The sequence below is a fragment of the Corticium candelabrum genome, chromosome 17 (genome assembly GCF_963422355.1).
Source record: "Corticium candelabrum chromosome 17, ooCorCand1.1, whole genome shotgun sequence".
Lineage (NCBI taxonomy): Eukaryota > Metazoa > Porifera > Homoscleromorpha > Homosclerophorida > Plakinidae > Corticium > Corticium candelabrum.
Window position 1 is genome coordinate 705339 of NC_085101.1, and position 19704 is coordinate 725042.

The 19704-nt window shown below is 44.1% G+C and overlaps 2 protein-coding genes across 2 annotated transcripts; one reads left to right on the plus strand and one right to left on the minus strand.

Moving 5' to 3' along the window:
* The first annotated feature begins 219 nt into the window (after positions 1–219).
* Positions 220–907, plus strand: LOC134193550 (uncharacterized). The gene has a single exon (XM_062662376.1). It carries the CDS (start codon positions 229–231, stop codon positions 613–615), a length of 387 nt encoding a protein of 128 aa, XP_062518360.1. The 5' UTR covers positions 220–228; the 3' UTR covers positions 616–907.
* A 9479-nt stretch (positions 908–10386) lies between these two features.
* LOC134193491 (integrin alpha-8-like) lies at positions 10387–19392 on the minus strand. The gene is made up of 7 exons (XM_062662318.1): positions 19310–19392; positions 17959–18098; positions 14388–14461; positions 14183–14324; positions 14057–14130; positions 10448–10504; positions 10387–10404 (listed from the first exon to the last, which is right to left on the minus strand). Exons 1-7 carry the CDS (start codon positions 19390–19392, stop codon positions 10387–10389), a joined length of 588 nt encoding a protein of 195 aa, XP_062518302.1.
* Positions 19393–19704: the final 312 nt, after the last annotated feature.

The following is a 19704-nucleotide window of genomic DNA, read 5'->3' on the forward strand; positions in this document are numbered from 1 at the left end:
ATATTATGGTACGAAGCGTTGTCGAGAACAATGACAGAATTAGGAGAAATGTTGGTCAACAGCTGCTTAAGAAACCACTCCAAGAAATGCTGTCCGTTCATTTCATCGTGATAGTCTGTACTTTTGGTCTTTAATCAAACTACAAGTTTAGCATTTGGTATCCACCCGTTGTCCCAGCTAGCATGTTAATAATAATAATAATAATAATAATAATCGTGTCTCAAAAGGATGGAGAAGTCTCCTGGTCCAGACAAGGTTTATGGTTTCTGGGTCAAGCGTATCACGTGTCTTCACACTGATCTGACTCGTAACTACAACCTGCTAGTTCAGAATCCAGACTCTGAACCCGACTGGTTGTCTCAAGGAATAACCACTCTGATTCCTAAGAATGACAAGACTGACCAGGCCAAAAATTACCGGCCTATCACGTGTCTGTCTGTCTTCTATAAGACCCTCACCTCAGTCATCAGGCAGAAGATTGCAGGGCATTTGGATCAGAGAAACCTCATGGCTCTGGAGCAGATGGGTTGTCGACAGGGATCTTTTGGTGCAAAAGATCAGCTGTTGATCAACAAGCTGCTTACCGAAGACTGTAGGACCAGACACAGAGCTTGAGCATGGCTTGGGTGGACTACCAGAAAGCCTATGACAGCGTGCCACACAGTTGGTTGCTCCAATGCCTTCAGCTGCATAAGATCAGTCCAGTCTTCTGCGGGTTCTTGTCACGTGTGATGAAGAGTTGGAGGACATCGATGGTGCTTTCTTGCAGGAATAGTACAATCAAGACAAGGCTTATGCAGATCAGGAGGGGTATTTTCCAAGGTGACTCACTTTCTCCACTTCTCTTCTGTATGGCACTCAATCCTCTGAGCAAGGAGCTGAACAGAACCGATTACGACTACCGGATGACCACTGGCCATGGTGAGACTGCCAAACGTCAGCTTATCAGTCATCTACTTTACATGGATGATCTGAAGCTGTATGGCAGAAACTCTGATCAGTTGGATGGGTTGTTGCACACGTTCGTACCTTCTCTGATGACATCCAGATGAAGTTTGGTCTGGACAAATGTGCTGTTGCACACTTTGTCAACGGCAGGCTATCTGGACACAACTCTGGAGTGACGGTAGGAAAAACCGAAACCATCAACTGTCTGGAACCGGGTCAAGTCTACAAGTACTTGGGTGTAGATGAGAGTAACGGTATTCAGCACAGCATGATGCGAGAGAGACTCCGTCGTGAGTACTTGCGCAGAGTGAAGATGGTTCTCCAAACTGAGTTGTATGGTCGAAACAAGATTCTAGCCATCAATGGGTTTGCACTACCGGTTCTCACTTACGGTTTTGGCGTCATTCATTGGGGATGCACGAACCTGCGACAGCTTGATCAACAGACCAGAAAGCTCCTCTCTGTGCGCGGTGTCCACCATCCTGCTGCAGATGTTGACCGACCGTACACTCCTTGAAGTGATGAGGGTAGGGGGTTACAACAGATTGAGTCAACATATCAATCTTGTATTGTGAGGCTGAACTGTTACCTTGCTGACAGTTCTGATCCTTTCATGCAGATGATACGGGAGTGTGACTCTGAAAAATCTTCACACTCGATCAAGCACATGGCTTGTCAGTTTACTGTACAGCTGTGAAGGAGTCTTGCTTCGGACAACAAGTCGCAGAACTTACACAGGAATGCATCCATATCGGTTGAAGGTGGCTTTGAGCAAGCGCCTGAAACAGATGTGAGACATGACCGTACGTGTTGAAGTTCTCTTCGCGTGCAGTCCTGGAGCAGGAAGCCTATGCACGGGCAGTATCACCGTCTCACTGAGCAACCGCCTGTGGACATGAAAGAGAATCTTCCTGCTGCAACTGAGGGACTGGTTCTTGCTGCTCAAGACCAACCTCTACGGACTCGGTACTATGAGCGCAAGATTCTACATCGTGATGTCAGTCCTACTTGCAGAATGTGCAGTGTAGGCCTGGAAACCGTCGACCGCATTGTGGCAGGCTGTAGTGCTTTGGCACCAACGGACTACACTGATCGACACAATCAGGTGGCCTCCATCATCATTCACTGGGATGTTTGTCGCCATTTGGTGTTCCAGTGGAGAGCAGATGGTACTGGCATCATCCTGATAGGCTTGTGGAGACGAATGACATTACTATGATGTGGGATACAGCCATCTCCACTGCCAGGAAGATCAAAGCCAATCGTCCAGACATCTGTCTCAGAAATAGGAAGACAAACACTTGTCTTCTTATTGATATCAACTGTCCTGCTGATGGCAACATTGGCAAGAAACATGCTGAGAAGTTGGCGAAGTACAGCGACTTGCGAGTGGAGATAAGCCGCATGTGGCATTGTCGAACACTAGTGATTCCGGTGGTCTTGGAAGCTTTGGGCACAGTGCACGCAGGTATTGCACGGTGGCTGGACATTATTCCAGGTCATCACAACCTGCAGCACTTACAGAAAACAGTGCTTCTGGGATCTACTCAGATCCTTCGTAAAGTCATGTCTTCTTTCTAGACAGCCGTGATGGTCTAAGTACTTTTTAAGCAGGGTTTGCTTCCAGTACTTAAAATAGACTTTACAAACCAGACTGATCTGGTTGAGCACAACAAATAATAATAATAATATTGATGGAAGATGGACGTCTAGCTGTATCGCTCGTCTCAGAGCTAGCTGAGGAGCGCGTTCCTTGTCGGGAAACCAGGACAGGGCTTGAAAAGTCGGCATCTGGAATCACTGGAGCTGTTCGGAAGACCATGAATAGTTCTGGGTGTAGGGAGACTGGTCGAACCATCTCTCATGCGGTGTCTGATTTGAATTTGGCTTCAAATCCCGCTGACAAGACTACTGTGATGCCCGCCGTTCCTAGCAAATCTTGTGTTTCGGCTAACAGAAACGACAATGCAACAAGACGACAGAAATGGACGCGACAAATAAATAGGGAAGTGATGTTTTGTTATTACCACGTGCTGTTGTCATGCAAGTTCTCTGCTTTCAGAAAACCCATGCATCAGCTGTGGTGTAAACAAAATCCTTCTCTGACTGACGTCTCTGAGCATCGTTTGGCAGACCAGAAGCAATATCTCCTAACTTCTGGAAGCCTGACTGAATCAGAGTTGGAGGAGATTAAACGCGAGGCCGCACAGGATGGAAAGCCCGTCTCAGATTTGTTATCTGTCACGACTGATGTTTGTCCTGGTGTGCAGATGTCGGCGTTGGATGTGGTTTCTGCTCTATCAGCTGATAGTTTAGTTGTCATGCCTTTGCTTGACAATGTGTCACCTTGCATGGCTTCAGTCAGGATGGTGCCTGCTGCACGTGGTGGGAAACCTATCGTGTCAATGATGCAAGAGAATCATGAGTTTGCTAATCACTTAGAAGATGGCTCCCTTGTTCAGTCAGTCACTGTTCTCTCTAAGGACTGCTCATCTGCAAGAGGTGGTGCTGATATCCTATCCTTAGATGACACTTTGGATTCAGTTCAGTGCTGTCAGGGAATCACCATCCCTTGTGACTCTGTGAGCTCTGATCTGATGACTACACATCCTAGTATAGCTTCTCGGCTAGAAAGGATGGAAACTCCTACATCTCAACTCAGTCCAGACTGCTGCCAAACGGAGGATGGTCTTTCGCTTGATACTGATGCTGCTGTGGACCCTGCACTTCGTCGAGAGTTTCTTGAGAAGTTGCAGAAAGTCAGGCAAATTCCTATCTGTGAGAGACAATGCCTTCCAAGGATCTTTGTGAACAGTGGAACCCTGAAGTTTATTGGTGACCTTAACACGATCATCAGTTCGTTAAAGGATGAACCAGATATGAATGAAATCAGTTACCTGGTATACTCTGCTGCTTCGCTAGTGTCCAAAAGACGGGGCTTAAAGACGACAAAGTCACCAATTCTCAAACACTGACATGGAGACGAACGCTGAATATGGAGATTCTCACACTTCGACGTGCGATCTCACTGTTGCTGGAGGTTAGAAAGGGTTCATCGAGCATTCGTATGTTACATGAACTCCAACTTCTTCGGCATCGGTTGGGCATTTCCTGTTCGGAGAGTTGTGAGGTCTCCATTAATCGATTGAAAATGGAACTTAAGTCCAAGGTCAAGCGAACCAGGAGGCTGGAGAAGAATCGTAAGAGACTTCGCCTGAATGGTTTGTTTCAACGAGATGCTGGACAGTTTTACGGAGAGCTGGGTAAGCAGACTATCCAGGTCACTTCTCCGCCATCCGAGTCTAAGATCGAGCAGTATTGGGGTGGTATCCTAGAATCTGAGGTTTATCACAATGAGTCTGCCTTCTGGCTGAGACGTCAAACCGATGGCGAGACGCAGCGGAAAGATGAGCAGCAATGGTTACCTATCTCAGACAATGAGATCACATCGTGTCTCAAAAGGATGCGGAACTGGAAGTCTCCTGGTCCAGACAAGGTTTATGGTTTCTGGATCAAGCGTATCACGTGTCTTCACACTGATCTGACTCGTAACTACAACCTGCTGGTTCAGAATCCAGACTCTGTACTCGACTGGTTGTCTCAAGGAATAACCACTCTGATTCCTAAGAATGACAAGACTGACCAGGCCAAAAATTACCGGCCTATCACGTGCCTGTCTGTCTTCTATAACACCCTCACCTCAGTCATCAGGCAGAAGATTGCAGGGCATTTGGATCAGAGAAACCTCATGGCTCCGGAGCGAAAGGGTTGTCGGCAGGGATCTTTTGGTGCAAAGGATCAGCTGTTGATCAACAAGCTGCTTACCGAAGACTGTAAAACCAGGCACAAAAGCTTGAGCATGGCTTGGGTGGACTACCACATCGATGGTGCTATCTTGCAGGAATAGTACGATCAAAATAAGGCTTATGCAGATCAGGAGGGGTATTTTCCAAGGTGTCTCACTTTCTCCACTTCTCTTCTGTATGGCACTCAATCCTCTGAGCAAGGAGCTGAACAGAACCGGTTACGGCTACCGGATGACCACTGGCCATGGTGAGACTGCCAAACGTCAGCTTATCAGTCATCTACTTTACATGGATGATCTGAAGCTGTATGGCAGAAACTCTGATCAGTTGGATGGATTGTTGCACACGTTCGTACCTTCTCTGATGACATCCAGATGAAGTTTGGTCTGGACAAATGTGCTGTTGCACACTTTATCAACGGCAGGCTATCTGGACACAACTCTGGAGTGACGGTAGGAAAAACCGAAACCATCAACTGTCTGGAACCGGGTCAAGTCTACAAGTACTTGGGTGTAGATGAGAGTAACGGTATTCAGCACAGCATGAGGCGAGAGAGACTCCGTCGTGAGTACTTGCGCAGAGTGAAGATGGTTCTCCAGACTGAGTTGTATGGTCGAAACAAGATTCTAGCCATCAATGGGTTTGCACTACCGGTTCTCACTTACGGTTTTGGCGTCATTCATTGGGGATGCACGAACCTGCAGCAGCTCGATCGACAGACCAGAAAGCTCCTATCTATGCATGGTGTCCACCATCCTGCTGCAGACGTTGACCGACCGTACACTCCTTGAAGTGATAGGGGTAAGGGGTTATAACAGATTGAGTCAACATATCAATCTTGTATTGTGAGGCTGAACTGTTACCTTGCTGACAGTTCTGATCCTTTCATGCAGATGATACGGGAGTGTGACTCTGAAAAATCTTCACACTCGATCAAGCGCATGGCTTGTCGGTTTACTGTACAGCTGTGGAAGAGTCTTGCTTCGGACAACAAGTCGCAGAACTTACACAGGAATGCATCCATATCGGTTGAATGTGGCTTCGAACAAGCGCCTGAAACAGATGCGAGACATGACCGTACGTGTTGAAGTTCTCTTCGTGTGCAGTCCTGGAGCAGGAAGCCTATGCACGGGCAGTATCACCGTCTCACTGAGCAACCGCCTGTGGACATGAAAGAGACCTACGGATGGCTAAAGGCAGCGAATCTTCCTGCTGCAACTGAGGGACTGGTTCTTGCTGCTCAAGACCAACCTCTTCGGACTCGGTACTATGAGTGCAAGATTCTACATCGTGATGTCAGTCCTACTTGCCGAATGTGCAGTGTAGGCCTGGAAACCGTCGACCGCATTGTGGCAGGCTGTAGTGCTTTGGCACCGACGGACTACACTGATCGACACAATCAGGTGGCCTCCATCATCATTCACTGGGATGTTTGTCGCCATTTTGGGGTTCCAGTGGAGAGCAGATGGTACCGGCATCATCCCGATAGGCCTGTGGAGACGAATGACATTACTATGATGTGGGATACCACCATCTCCACTGCCAGGAAGATCAAAGCCAATCGTCCAGACATCTGTCTCAAAAATAGGAAGACAAACACTTGTCTTCTTATTGATATCAGCTGTCCGGTTGATGGCAACATTGGCAAGAAACATGTTGAGAAGTTGGCGAAGTACAGCGACTTGCGAGGAGATAAGTCGCATGTGGCATTGTCGAACACTGGTGGTTCCGGCGGTCTTGGGACCTTTGGGCACAGTGCACGCAGGTATTGCACAATGGCTGGACATTATTCCAGGTCATCACAACCTGCAGCACTTACAAAAAAAAACAGTGCTTCTGGGATCTACTTGGATCCTTCATAAAGTCATGTCTTCTTTCTAGACAGCCGTGATGGTCTAAGTACTTCTGAAGCAAGGTTTGCTTCCGGTACTTGTAATAGACTTTACAAACTAGACTGATCTGGTTAAGCACGACATAATAGCCGTGGCTTAGTGGTTAGCAACAATGGCTACCACTCCATAGTTTGGAGGTTCAAACCCCAGTGACGACGGTAAATTATGAAACTTGTCTGTCTTTCTCTCTCATGTTTTTCTAGCTTTATCCATGAGACTATGACTCGTTTCAGTCGTTGGGGAGTTTCTGTGGTCAAGCGAACAATCCATTGACGATGACGTGCAGTGCTTTCCTGGTGGTCATTTATATCCACTAGGCGTGCTGTACCGATGTTCGCGGTCACCGTAATCCCTGCAATCTATATCGAATTGGCTAGTCATTGATCGCCGTGTGGACTACACGGAAACATGTACCCCGCTGGGCTCACCTGCCGGGTTGGTGGACGCCCAGATGGGGGTAAAGACCCCACCTGCCCATTATGGAGGGGCATAGCAACACATAATAATAATAATAATAATAATAATAATAATAATAATAATAATAATAATAATAGTCACCACCGTGGCTTAGTGGTTAGCGACAATGGCTACCACTCCATGGTTTGGGGGTTCAAACCCCAGTGACGACAGTAAATTGTGAAACTTGTCTGTCTTTCTTTCTCATGTTTCTCTAGCTTTATCCATGAGACTATGACTCGTTTCAGTCGTTGGGGAGTTTCTGTGGTCTGGCGAACGGTCCGTTGACGATGACGTTCAGTGCTTTCCTGGTGGTCGTTGATATCCACTAGGCGTGCTGTCCACGAGTTCGCGGTCACCGTAATGCCTGCAATCTATATCGAATTGGCTAGTCATTGATCGCCGTATGGACTACACGGAAACATGTACCCCGCTGGGCTCACCCACTGGGTTGGTGGGCGCCCAGATGGGGGTAAAGACCCCACTTGCCCATTATGGAGGGGCATAGCGACACACATAATAATAATATGCCGTGGCTTAGTGGTTAGCGACAATGGCTACCACTCCATAGTTTGGGGGTTCAAACCCCAGTGACGACAGTAAATTATGAAACTTGTCTGTCTTTCTCTCTCATGTTTCTCTAGCTTTATCCATGAGACTATGACTCGTTTCAGTCATTGGGAAGTTCTGTGGTCTGGCGAATAGTCCGTTGACGATGACGTTCAGTGCTTTCCTAGTGGTCATCGATATCCACTAGGCGTGCTGTCCTGATGCTCGCAGTCACCATAATGCCTGCAATCTATATCGAATTGGCTAGTCATTGATCGCCGTGTGGACTACACAAAAACATGTACCCCGCTGGGCTCACCTGCCCGGTTGGTAGACGCCCAGATGGGGGTAAAGACCCCACTTGTCCATTATGGAGGGGCATAGTGACACATTTAGGTCATTGCCGTGACTTAGTGGTTAGCAACAATGGCTACCACTCCCTGGTTTGAGGGTTCAAACCCCGGTGACGACAGTAAATTATGAAACTTGTGTCTTTCTTTCTCATGTTTCTCTAGCTCTATCCATGAGACTATGACTCGTTTCAGTCGTTGGGAAGTTTCTGTGGTCTGGCGAACGGTCTGTTGACGATGATGTTCAGTGCTTTCCTGGTGGTCATTTATATCCACTAGGCGTGCTTTATCGAGTTTGCGGTCACCATAATGCCTGCAATCTATATCAAATTGGCTAGTCATTGATCGCCGTGTGGACTACACAGAAACATGTACCCTGCTGGGCTCACCTGCCGGGTTGGTGGGCGCCCAGATGAGGGTAAAGACCCCACTTGCCCATTATGGAGGCGCATAACAACACACATAATACGTTGGCCTTTTCCAGAAGGGCTCTTCCAACCTTCTTCCTTGATCATCAACTCACAGCCTCTATGGTGCTATATTTGAATTTGCAAATGTTTCGTCAAGGTAAATTACTGGTCTATTCTCTTAGACTTTCCTGTATTCTCTCATCTTCCTGAGATAGAAATGGCATTGCTCTATAATATCTCTTCGTTCGTAGAAGAACATTTTGTCATCTCTCTGACAGTACTTAAATCCCATACTTCGTAGTAGAAAAAAAAACATTGTTACACAAGGCCCGGATTTCCGAGCTGAAGGTATAATAATCGTTCGATGACCGAGCGACCGAGCGACCGTGCGACCGACCGAGCGACCGTATATATAGTCGATTAGCACAGATGCAAATGAAGCTATTCCGACCAATAGACAAGAAGTGGTGTCACTACCAACCAATAGATGGACGTGATGACATCATGAGGCTCCACCTCTCTTTGTTTTGTAGCTGCTACTAGGCAACAGCCAGTCTAGCTAGAGAAGCAGCACAAACAACACGTTAGAAAAGCTGCACAAAGAGCGAGACTTTTTACATTCTTGTGAGCTGCAAAATCAGTGGTGATCTGCTTGGTTTGCTTTACATTTGTAACATATGTTTCCCACCCACAAACAGAACAATGATCACGCCTGTTACTTCCTCACATAAGGTGAAGATTGCCAGCCAGCCTAGCATCGAGGCTCTCCGACTTGTAACATTTGGCACTTGAAAACAACTACATTTGTAACATGCATTTAGAAACAACGCCTAATCTAGCTGCATTTGTAATGTTCCCACATCTAATTTTGTTTTGGCTCTGGTACCTATGCCACGCCTAAAACTGCCCATAGTTACGACCTCAAAAGCTGCACAAACAATCAGCTGCACAAAGAACCGATGAGCAAAAGTTGTAACATTATCCTTATTCCATCAATAGTGTCATCTCCTTAAAGTCCAAAATATTGTAGGTGCATGAAATCGTGTTTTGTTCACTAAAAATCAGTGCTGCTCCTTTTGCATACCTATCTAGCCGAAAGCTGGTTTTCCTATCTGCTCTAGACTCTTGTGCTGCTTCTTTTATTCCTATCTAATTGAAAGCTGGTTTCGTATGTGCTCTAAACTTTCGCTGTGTGTGGCGGTTAGTTGGTATTGTTTAAACCATGCTGTCATAGCGCTACTAATTACCTTCAAGGAGCATACTGGCCGAGGGTTTGCACTTCTAGTGCTTCTTCATTCGTACCAGCAAAAATTTCTTTTCCATGAACTTGTGCAAAGAGTTTGACAAGAGTGGGATATTCTCTTTGTTAATACATCTCATGAACTGTTCTTCTAATGACTGCTCAATCGACGTTCATCTACATTGATTGCTATACAAGACTTTCTGTATCTTTCTTTTCTGGACCTACGGACTCTAAAACTCTCCTTGGCAAGGAATTCCTTGTGGATCTTGGTGACTGTTGGCCTGGTAGTTTAGTAGCTGCTGTTAATCTCTCTGTTACTCTGTTTAGGCTCAATCAATGTTTAGCTTGACATTCTTGCTCAAAAAACTGGCAAACTCTTTCAATAATACAATTTGCTGCAGATTATAGATGGATTCCTTTATGAGACATTGTAATACCTACTAGTATACTAAAAAGTAGAAAAAAATTGTTTATATGCAATCGATCTAGAATGACGTAAGCTGTGGTCAAATATTGAGATCTTTGGACACTGTTACTTTCAAAAGGTTAGAATGCATACTGGGGCATACCTGCGTGTAAGATCTGTTAGAGTAGACAAAGGTCGTTACTAAAGATCCAAGAGGGTTACTTTTTAAATGAAACATGTGGTGAAACCGCAGTCTCATTAGTACTTCCAGTGTAAAAAGGTCAAAGTGAATGAAGAGTAGTTTATTAGTTTAGCTGATATGAGTATTACATCGTTGCACCAAACTAACAAGTAGTACAAGATAGAATGCAAAACCATAAAATTAACCAACTTACCCATATCCTTATAGCAAAGTGGACAACCAATCAGCAGGTTTTCTCCATTCTGGTTATCCAAAAGAAACAACTGTGAATTTCAGTTGACCATTATTTAAAGACATTTTACAAAAAATGAAAACTTGTTTGGGGGTGGGGTAAATGGCCATTTCATTCTTTAAACTGGAAGTGAAAATGAACAACTTTGATAGATGCTTTGCAAGTACTCCTGAATACAGTATACAACGATTGGTTAGAGAAACGCTTTGATAATTGACCACAGACAGGACTTTGACGTGTACGGGTCTAATTTGCAAGATGGCGGTAAAGCGGTAACTGTCTCTTCTCAGCACAGAAGGCACTGTCTCTCGCTCTGCCATATACACAAGACCCGTGAATGACTATGAGAAGATGGTGGAAGCAATGTGGCAGATAGTGAACCTCCAGACTACAGACGCATTGTCCTAATTAGGGACGAACATTGTATCTAAATACATATCGTACGTAAAATTCTAAATAGATGAAATCACACAAATTGAAAAGTACGATCATCAACTGTTTTGTTTTTGGGGTGGGGTAGTGTCACAAATCACTTGAATGGGAGGGGCTAGTGAGGAGCTGTGATTGGGTAATTGAATGACAGAGCCACATGACAGATGGATTGACTGAAAGACAGGCGTTATGACTGGAGACCTAGGCACTTGACAAATTGGGAGAGAGCTGAACGACGGAGATTCAACTCAGGAGAATCAAGTCAGGAGAGAGTCAAGAGGCGATGCTGGTGTCAAAGGAGCGCAGAGACGGAGGAGACGCAGAAGACGCAGAAAGTCGTGAGAACTCTAGTGAGGATCGTGTAACTAGTGGTGTACATATTGATATTCTGTAATGAAGCACTTAACCCTAACTATACACTCGTAACTAACGTCCATGTCCGCAAAGTCTCAGCAACGACCGCCGTTCATCATCCTAGTTACATTGTTTACGTACTATAATGTGACATTCTGGGAGCTAAGGCGGGAAGGTATAACTGGGGTGTATGGAAGCAGCGCGACTAAAGCGAAGAATATGGATCGATTAATTGAGTCAGGGACCAAGATGAGCTTAGAGGAAAATGAGTTACAAGAATTTGTCCGTGAGCAGCACAAGCAATCGAGCGTGACTAGAGAGAAAGAGGGCAAGAGCTGAAACAGCTAAAGTTAGAAAGAGTAGATAAAGCGGAGAAACGCCGCGTGTTAGAGGCGGAGCGCGATTTACAGAAAAGACACGAAATAGAGTTGAAGAGATTAGAGACCGAAAAGTTGGCGTCGACAGTGCACGTGTGAAGCCCAATTTAAGTAGCATGGCAAAGTTGCCGAAACTCCTCCTGTTCCAAAACGGAAAGGATGAGCTCTATAGCTACTTGCAGAGGTTCGAGTGGTTTGCCACCACAAACAAATGGAAAGCTGATCAGTGGGCGCCCGCTTTAAGAGCGTTACTGATGGGTACGGCACTCGGGGTGTATTCGAGACAATCAGATAAGGTGGCAAATGATTACGCACAACTTAAGGAAGTTCTAATGAACAATACGATCTGACCGAGGACGAGTACAAACTAAAATTCCACAGGAGTAGACCCAAACCTGGAGAAAGCCCATAACAGTTTATCTTTCGGTAAAATTCGAGGAAGTGAATGACCCTTGCACAGCGAAAGCCATAGGAAACTTGCTCATAAAGGAGCAATTCCTGAACTTGTGTCCCAGGGAATTGGCACCACACTTGTGCGAGAGGACGTTAGTGGACCTCCACAAATGGCCAGAGTAGCGGAAAAGTTCCTAATCGTACACTAAATGCCATTCCATAAAACTTCGCAGGTCAAGGCTAACGTACAGTTGACTGAGAGTGAAAGGGGCGTGATGTCGGCATCAAAACAAGAAACAGGGCGTGACAGCTCGGGAGTGCAATGTTTATTTGCAGAAAGCATGGGCATAAGGCATTCGAGTGTAAGCTATGAGGCTGGAAGAGATGTTTCCACTGTAATGAGATAGGCCACAAGTCCAAGAATTGTTGGAGTAATTCATATTCCACTGACGAAAAATCTTCTGCAAAGGTCAGTGCGGCACTTCAGAGGTACAAGAGTGACCTGCCCAACAGTGTGTCGATCAAGGAGCGGCAAAACGAGAACAGCGTGGGAAACAGATGGCAAGCGGATGACACTGCGTCGGCGAGATCCAAGCTGTGCTTAGGCAGAAGCATGTCAAGGGTTGCAGACATTGAAGAGGTCTCTGTTGTGAGCATGAACACTGCAGGAAGCCCACGACTGCCATGAAAAACATGCCAGCAGTGAGAGGCAAAAGGGTCGTGTGAGCGTGTATGTCCTTAGAGACACGGGATGTAGCAGCGTAATTGTACAGCAGACGTTTGACAACCAAAGTAAATATCTAACAAGCATGGAGACCTGTAGATGGTAGACAACAGTCTCAAGAAGGTACCGATAGTGAGGGTAGACCTCGATACGCCCTATTTCACGGTAGCGTAGTGGCATTATGTTCACCAGGTGCTCTGTACGACGTTACTATCGAAAACATTTGTGGAGCTACAAAAGCAGACGATCTTGACCCTACATGGAATAGAGCTAGCGCCCTTACCACTAGGTCACAAACACAAAGAGGTGACACGTTAGTGTCTTTGAGAGTCCCGACAATGGACACGTGGAAATGCGTCAACAGAGACACGATTGCGAGGCTGCAGCGTGATGATCCTTCAGTACAGAAGTATAGGCAGAGGGACAGCGTCAAGGTTAAGGGTGATCAAGAGGTTTCATTTAAAGAGAACAATGACATATTGTGTAAAATTTACAAGCACGTCAAGGTCAGCCAGGGAGGCCAATCAGACAGGTCATAATTCCGAAGACTCTGTGCCGACAAGTAATGCAAATTACACACGACTCGTTGATGGGAGGTCATCTGGGAGTGAAGAAGACTACTAGCACAATTCGGAACGACTTCTACTGACCAGGGATTCAAGCGGATGTATCTTGGTTTTGTCAATCTTGTGACACCTGTCAGAGGACCGTGCCAAGGGGAAAGGTGAGTGAGGTGCCTTTGGGGAAAATGCCACTAATACAAGTGCTGTTTAAACGAGTGGCATGTCACCGACTTGCCGGGGACAACAGAATTGGCACAACATAACATCACGCTGACGGATGGGAGACCAATTCAATGTCCGCTGTACGCTATTCCTTTTGCGGTTAGAGAGACCCTACGGAGGGACATAGCAAGCATGATAGAGATGGAAGTAATTCATAGATTGGCATCACTACGCATTCCCTGTCGTAATAATGAGAAAAAAAGATGGGAGCAATAAAATATGCATCAACTATCAAAAGCTGAACAAAGTGACAATGAGGGATCTGGAGCCAATGACACAGAGGACAGAACTGACCCAGAGACTTATCGGGGATAAGTACATGTCCGCAAAGTCTCAGCAACAACCGTCGTTCATCGTCCTAGTTACCTTCCTTACATACTATAAGGTGACAGGTAGGGGGTCTGGGTAAAAACAAAGTTTTCGCTTTTTGTAAGATGTCGATAAATACAGACGGTCTCTTAATTAATAAACTGACCAAATGAGCTAGAAAACTTAACCTCTATAGCAGCACTGAATCCCATTTCAGCCACAACAAAATGCTCTTTATTAAACTGTGTCAATGCACCAGTTCCTGCAAGATAAAATAGAATTATGAACAAAATTACATGAGCAATTCTTCATACCCAAAGGTGAAACTGGAATAAAATCAGTTCCTTCCTCAATGTTCTCATTGTACAGAACACAAACACCACCTGGGTAGTAACTTTGAATTGTTCGGTTATCTGATGTCACTTCATTATCAAGTTTAAGTCGAGGAGCACATGCCTGCAAAACAACACAAAACACAATTCAACGATAACGGCTGCAGTCAAATAGTAAGTTTATTACCACAACTCTTCCCTTAGATGCAAGCAATGTCTGACCAAATAGCTGATTGCTTTCTCTTATATATGAAGTACGACCTAAAAATCACCAAAGTACTCAGTCTCTTCTTAACTGTCCACAAGATTATGGTGTCACAACACTAAAATATTACTAGCTAGATTTAGTTTACATGACATGAACGATCCACGTGAGACTAATTATGTTATGCTCAACCAATCTGGTTCGTAAGATCTCTTGTACACACAACAAGAAACCCTGCCTCAGAGGTGCTTAGACCATCATGGCTGTCTAGACAGAAGACGTGACTTTATGCAGAATCCGATAGGATCCAAGAAGCACTGTTTCTGTAAGTGCTGCAAGTTGTGATGATCTGGAATGATGTTGAGCCACAGTGAAATAGCTCCGTGCACTGTGCCTGACGGTCCCAACACCACTGAAACAACCAGCGTCTGACACTGCTCCATATGGCTTACCTCCATTGCAAATAGCTATACTTCACTAACTTCTCAGCCTGTTTTCTGGCGATGTTGCCATTGACAGGACCGGCTGATATCAATAAAAAGACAAATGTTTGTTTTGTAGAAACAATGCAATACTTCCCTGTCTAGATGTCGCACTAACTTCTGCAAGATAGTGGATTCGTCTAGGACAGTGGGGTTTGAAGCCAACTTCAAACAAGACACACAATGAGAGATTTTTCAACCAGTTGCCCTACTCCTTTTATTACTATATCACACAAAAGCAAATCCAAACACATAGCTGGGCAGTTACAGAAACAAAATCACCCCTCAGCCATCTCTAAACAGAGCTCTAAGTTGAAAGCATTATACATTACTATTTCAACTGTCATCGCAACTACCCAAAAAAGCAGCTGGGCAGTAAAAGTCAACCTTAGACTACTGTAGGGTAATGTCATCTACCTATTAACAGTTCAGAAACAGTCGGGCAAGATGGAGATTTCCTAAGATAGCAGCTTTCTGTATCAGTTGTGTTAGCATTTCTGCATCAGCGTCACATTCTGGGAAAGATTTGATGAATTATGGTATCTTTCCTGACGGCTCCACGTGCACCAATACATCGGGGGACACAGCTTGACATTCCACCACGATACATTCGTTGCATTTCTGTGTCAAGTTAGAATCGACAGGAAAACACTGAACTCAATGAAATAGATATTTCCCTTTGCTTTGTGAAAGAGCACAATGTCTGACTTGTTAGCCTTAATCATATTCACAATCTGAACAGGGATCCCATAAAATTTACACAAATCGTTTTCTGAAACTGGTCGAATGGCGTTTGAGTTATACCATGGTTTATGTTCTGAATGTAGTTTGAACTGGTTCCAAAGATGATAGAACAAGACTTTCTCAGATCATTATTGTGTTGACGCATATACTAGTTCGAAGCAAGACTCTTGCATGAAGAACAGTTCCAGGAAAAAGCTGCAATTTCTACATATGGTAAGATTTGACTTCCACCAAACAACGCAGTGTGAGATCTCGTGGCTGTGACTTGGTCTTGTAAGACTATCATAAAACCTTCTGATTCTGCCTTCAGCATGTTGGACAACAGCCATTTGAAGGACCAGTCAGTGTCAATCATGTTGTAATTGGAGGGGGAGGGGAGATAATTGTTACAGAATACTGAAACACAAGCTCTTCTTCACGTGCTCCTCCAAGAGCAATCATTGTTGTTTGATTTTATTACCAAAGCGTAAAACGCTTGGTATAGCAATGCAGCCGAGTCACGTGATGACTTGACGACTAGACGACTCCTACTGCATAACACGTGACTAAAGTAAAAGCGTTTCTCCAACATGGCGAGTCACAGCACCGCCGAATTTTGCTCAAGCATGACGAAACGAAGGAGCTCGACAGTGAGGCTGTTGTCGTCTTTCGGAGTTCTCTCGGGATGACATAATTTCTTGCCGATCAAACCCGCCTCCACTTGTGTGAGAATTTCTCTGGAACTGGCATTGGATCTCCGCCAAATTTAAAATGTCCATTCAAGACCTCGGACAATACGAAAGGACAGTGTCGAAAAGGCAACATATTTTTAAGTATGTCTGGGTCCGTAAATGTGTCCAGTGTCCTCTACACTCTTCTAATTGGCTCTGACTAACTACATTCATGCTGCATAGCTATGGCATGCTGAGGATTTGCACTGCAGTGCTTCTTCGTATGATTCTTGACAAAGTCTTAGAATCAGTAACATCATCATCACTAGTTTTGAAACGAGAACCGTTACAGTTCTATAATACAAGCATGTCTAGACGTACAAATGACAAGTGTAGCTTCTCACAATAAAGCAAGTTGGTTTGAAAAGTTACAAATATAATTTTGACATATGACAAATTCGATTTGATACATTGCCAATTTGATTCACAGATTACAAACTTGATCTGGCATACTGCAAATTAATTTAACGTCTTATGTATTATTTGATTTGACTACAAACTACTTCGATTTGACAGAATGGAATTTGATGTGAGAAGTGATAATTTTGACCTGTAAATGGTGTAGACTAAAATTATCTTCTGCTCTAAAGTGAAGGGCACGGGAAGCAACACAGCTTGCTTATTCACGAACAAAGTGAACAAATGCACATTTAAGAAGTCCAAATTCCATTAAGATCAGTAATTCTGTGTGTTCGAGAAATAAGATCGAAACCACATTGTCTGCTAAATTGAACATGATGAACATTGTGCAGAGTGAGGCTCATCTCGAGCTCACTCACTTTGTTTATAACCAGACATAGTTGTTTTTTCTACTTGGCATACCGTATTTCTTCGATTAAAGGCAGCGGTGTGTATTCTTAGCTAGCACTCCAAATGCGGCATTTAAACAAAGGCGGCGTTTATTTGTTAAAAGCTTTCTATCCATACTTTGGGAGTGTCACGTTGTAGGTTTGACACATTTCAAGAGAACAACACTTACCTTACCTACTGGTATGCATTTCACAATTTGGGACGTCGTGTGGTGAAACAGAATCCGAATTGTGTAGTAAAGAAACGTTTGCCTCACGCAAGCCTCTGAAGAAGTCGTACGATTTTTCCCTTAAAATATGAATAATAGATTAAATGCGGCATCTATTCGAGGACAGCATCTTTTCAAGGACGGTGTTTATTTGAAAGAGGCATTTAATCGACGAAATACAGTAGTTCTTTTTTCAGTTACGGTTTTAGCAGTGTGTTGCCAGTACTGTAGAAGTTCAAGCTATGTCAATAAAGTTGTTGTATTGTGTTCAATAAAATGCAGGACCCTGCCCCATGTGTGGTGGCAATTTTTTGTTTAATTAAACAAAATAATGTTTAATTAAAGCCAATAAGAAGTGGGCGTGTCCCATAGCGTCGTGAAGTCTAGCCCCCATTTATAGAGGTCACGCTGCGCCCCTGGGTGCACAGCACAAAACAATACAATGACAAAACTGTCACCTTTGCTTGCAGTCTGGTAAAACCAATCAACTCATTCAGTAGCTCAATGCTCAAACCAAACACACATCAATTTGCAACTTTAGTACTAACAAGGCTGTTACTATACGAGCTAACTTAAGACCAAGAATACAGTAAACTTACCTAACACATTCAATGGTCCTGCATAAAACTTCTCATAGAAGTCATCACATATGGTGGAACTGCCCAGAACGTTACAACTGTACACTGTACCCCCAGTAGCATTGCTATTTGATACAGACTTAGGAGCTCCAACCAGCAATCTACAATACACAACACAACAACCTTAACATTCCAGCTCTTTTGCTGATTTCCGAAACGTTTATGTCTTAATTCATGGCGACACACAGATGGGTGTCCAACTGTTGACCATATGGCTAAATTAGGCAACAGAGTCATTGGCAGCCATTAGACTGGAATTCCAAAAGACATATGGTACAGTGGCAAAATACATATTAACCCAAACCAAAAGGTTGTCACTAAAAAGCAAAAGTTCGATGCAGTGCAGTGCTATTTTCTTGAAAAGGGACACATAACTCTTCTCGATTCTATAGGAAACTGTTTTGATGTATTGCAATGTACAGATTCGTCGACTGCAAACTTGAATGAGCCTGCTAAGTTACAGAAGACAGGCAAACACAAGGTTTCTTTTGCAGCAGGTTGGATGCTCAGTATCCAGACTTGTAAGCTGAGTCAACTAAACTTTCGCATATGCTTGCTTATGATAACGATATATACTGTAACTTAAGAGTGTTTTATCAGCTAGTAACAGTGCCATGTACAAAGCCTTGGAAACATCATGTTGACCAAATCAGCTAGAACAGAACATTAGCCACTTGGCAAAAAATTATAGAAATCCAATGTCATTAGCCCCACATAATTCTCCTTTACAACAGATCAATGTCAGACAGAATAGATAACATTATCACTGAGAGTCACCACCGAAAGCGAACCCACCTATTGAAACTGACATGTTATGTTCCTTTTCATTGGTAAGCATATCTGGAGAATTCAGTGACAATGAGGCAAGCATGAGGAAGCAGTAGGCAAACAAATAAATGGAATCTTGTCTTTATATATGTGTGTGCAGTATAGATAGATATGTATAGGTATGTATACAGTTGCGTGTCACTTATCCGACCCCCTTGGGACGAGACCCTGTTGGATACCTGAATATGTTGGATAACAAAATATGTTGGATAACTGAAGCTGTTACTAACTCAACCATTGTTCATATTATATGGCCACATTAGGTATACTGAATGTAGATGTAAATGAACAGTAGGTATACTGAATGTAAATGAGCTAAATGTCTTATTGATCTAGAGATAAAATTGTACTTTCATGATTGATTGTAAATTTATATAAGCAGGGTGCATTATCTGTCATATCATCTGTCATATCATCACCCACATGGCAAGCTTGAACTGTCCCATAACCAGGGTGTGGGATAAGTGACTATTATTACACTTACACCTGCATTGTAACATCACAAACCACAATGTCTGTAATTGGCTCAAAATCAATGTCTTTCCACTGGTCGTACCAAAAACACATCTCAACACAGTACAGTACACATAGAAAGGGTCTCGCCAAGGCTCGCCCCAATAAAATGTCAAACAAGTGAAATTTTTCAGTACGGTATTTCCTCTAATATAACTTGTCGCCAATACAGTTACTTCTCCAACAATGGCACGTGACCTCATCCAAAAAATAAAAGTAACAGTCTCCAATATTAGCACATGTGACATGCCCACACGCATGCTCACAACCACCTGTCATCAGCGACGTGCATGCACGTGTGCTCGTGTAGGAAGTCTGCTCATCATGGAATCAACCCAGACTGTTCAAGGTGGCAGTAGTAAGAAG

Coding starts and splice junctions, on each gene's coding strand:
- LOC134193491 (XM_062662318.1), bottom strand. CDS start 19,392: ATGTGTTTTTGGTACGACCAGTGGAAAGACATTGATTTTGAGCCAATT. Junction 14,325..14,387: donor CATCTAAGGGAAGAGTTGTG/GTAATAAACTTA, acceptor GTTGTTTTGCAG/GCATGTGCTCCTCGACTTAA. Junction 14,131..14,182: donor TATTCCAGTTTCACCTTTGG/GTATGAAGAATT, acceptor TTTATCTTGCAG/GAACTGGTGCATTGACACAG.
- LOC134193550 (XM_062662376.1), top strand. CDS start 229: ATGGAGAAGTCTCCTGGTCCAGACAAGGTTTATGGTTTCTGGGTCAAG.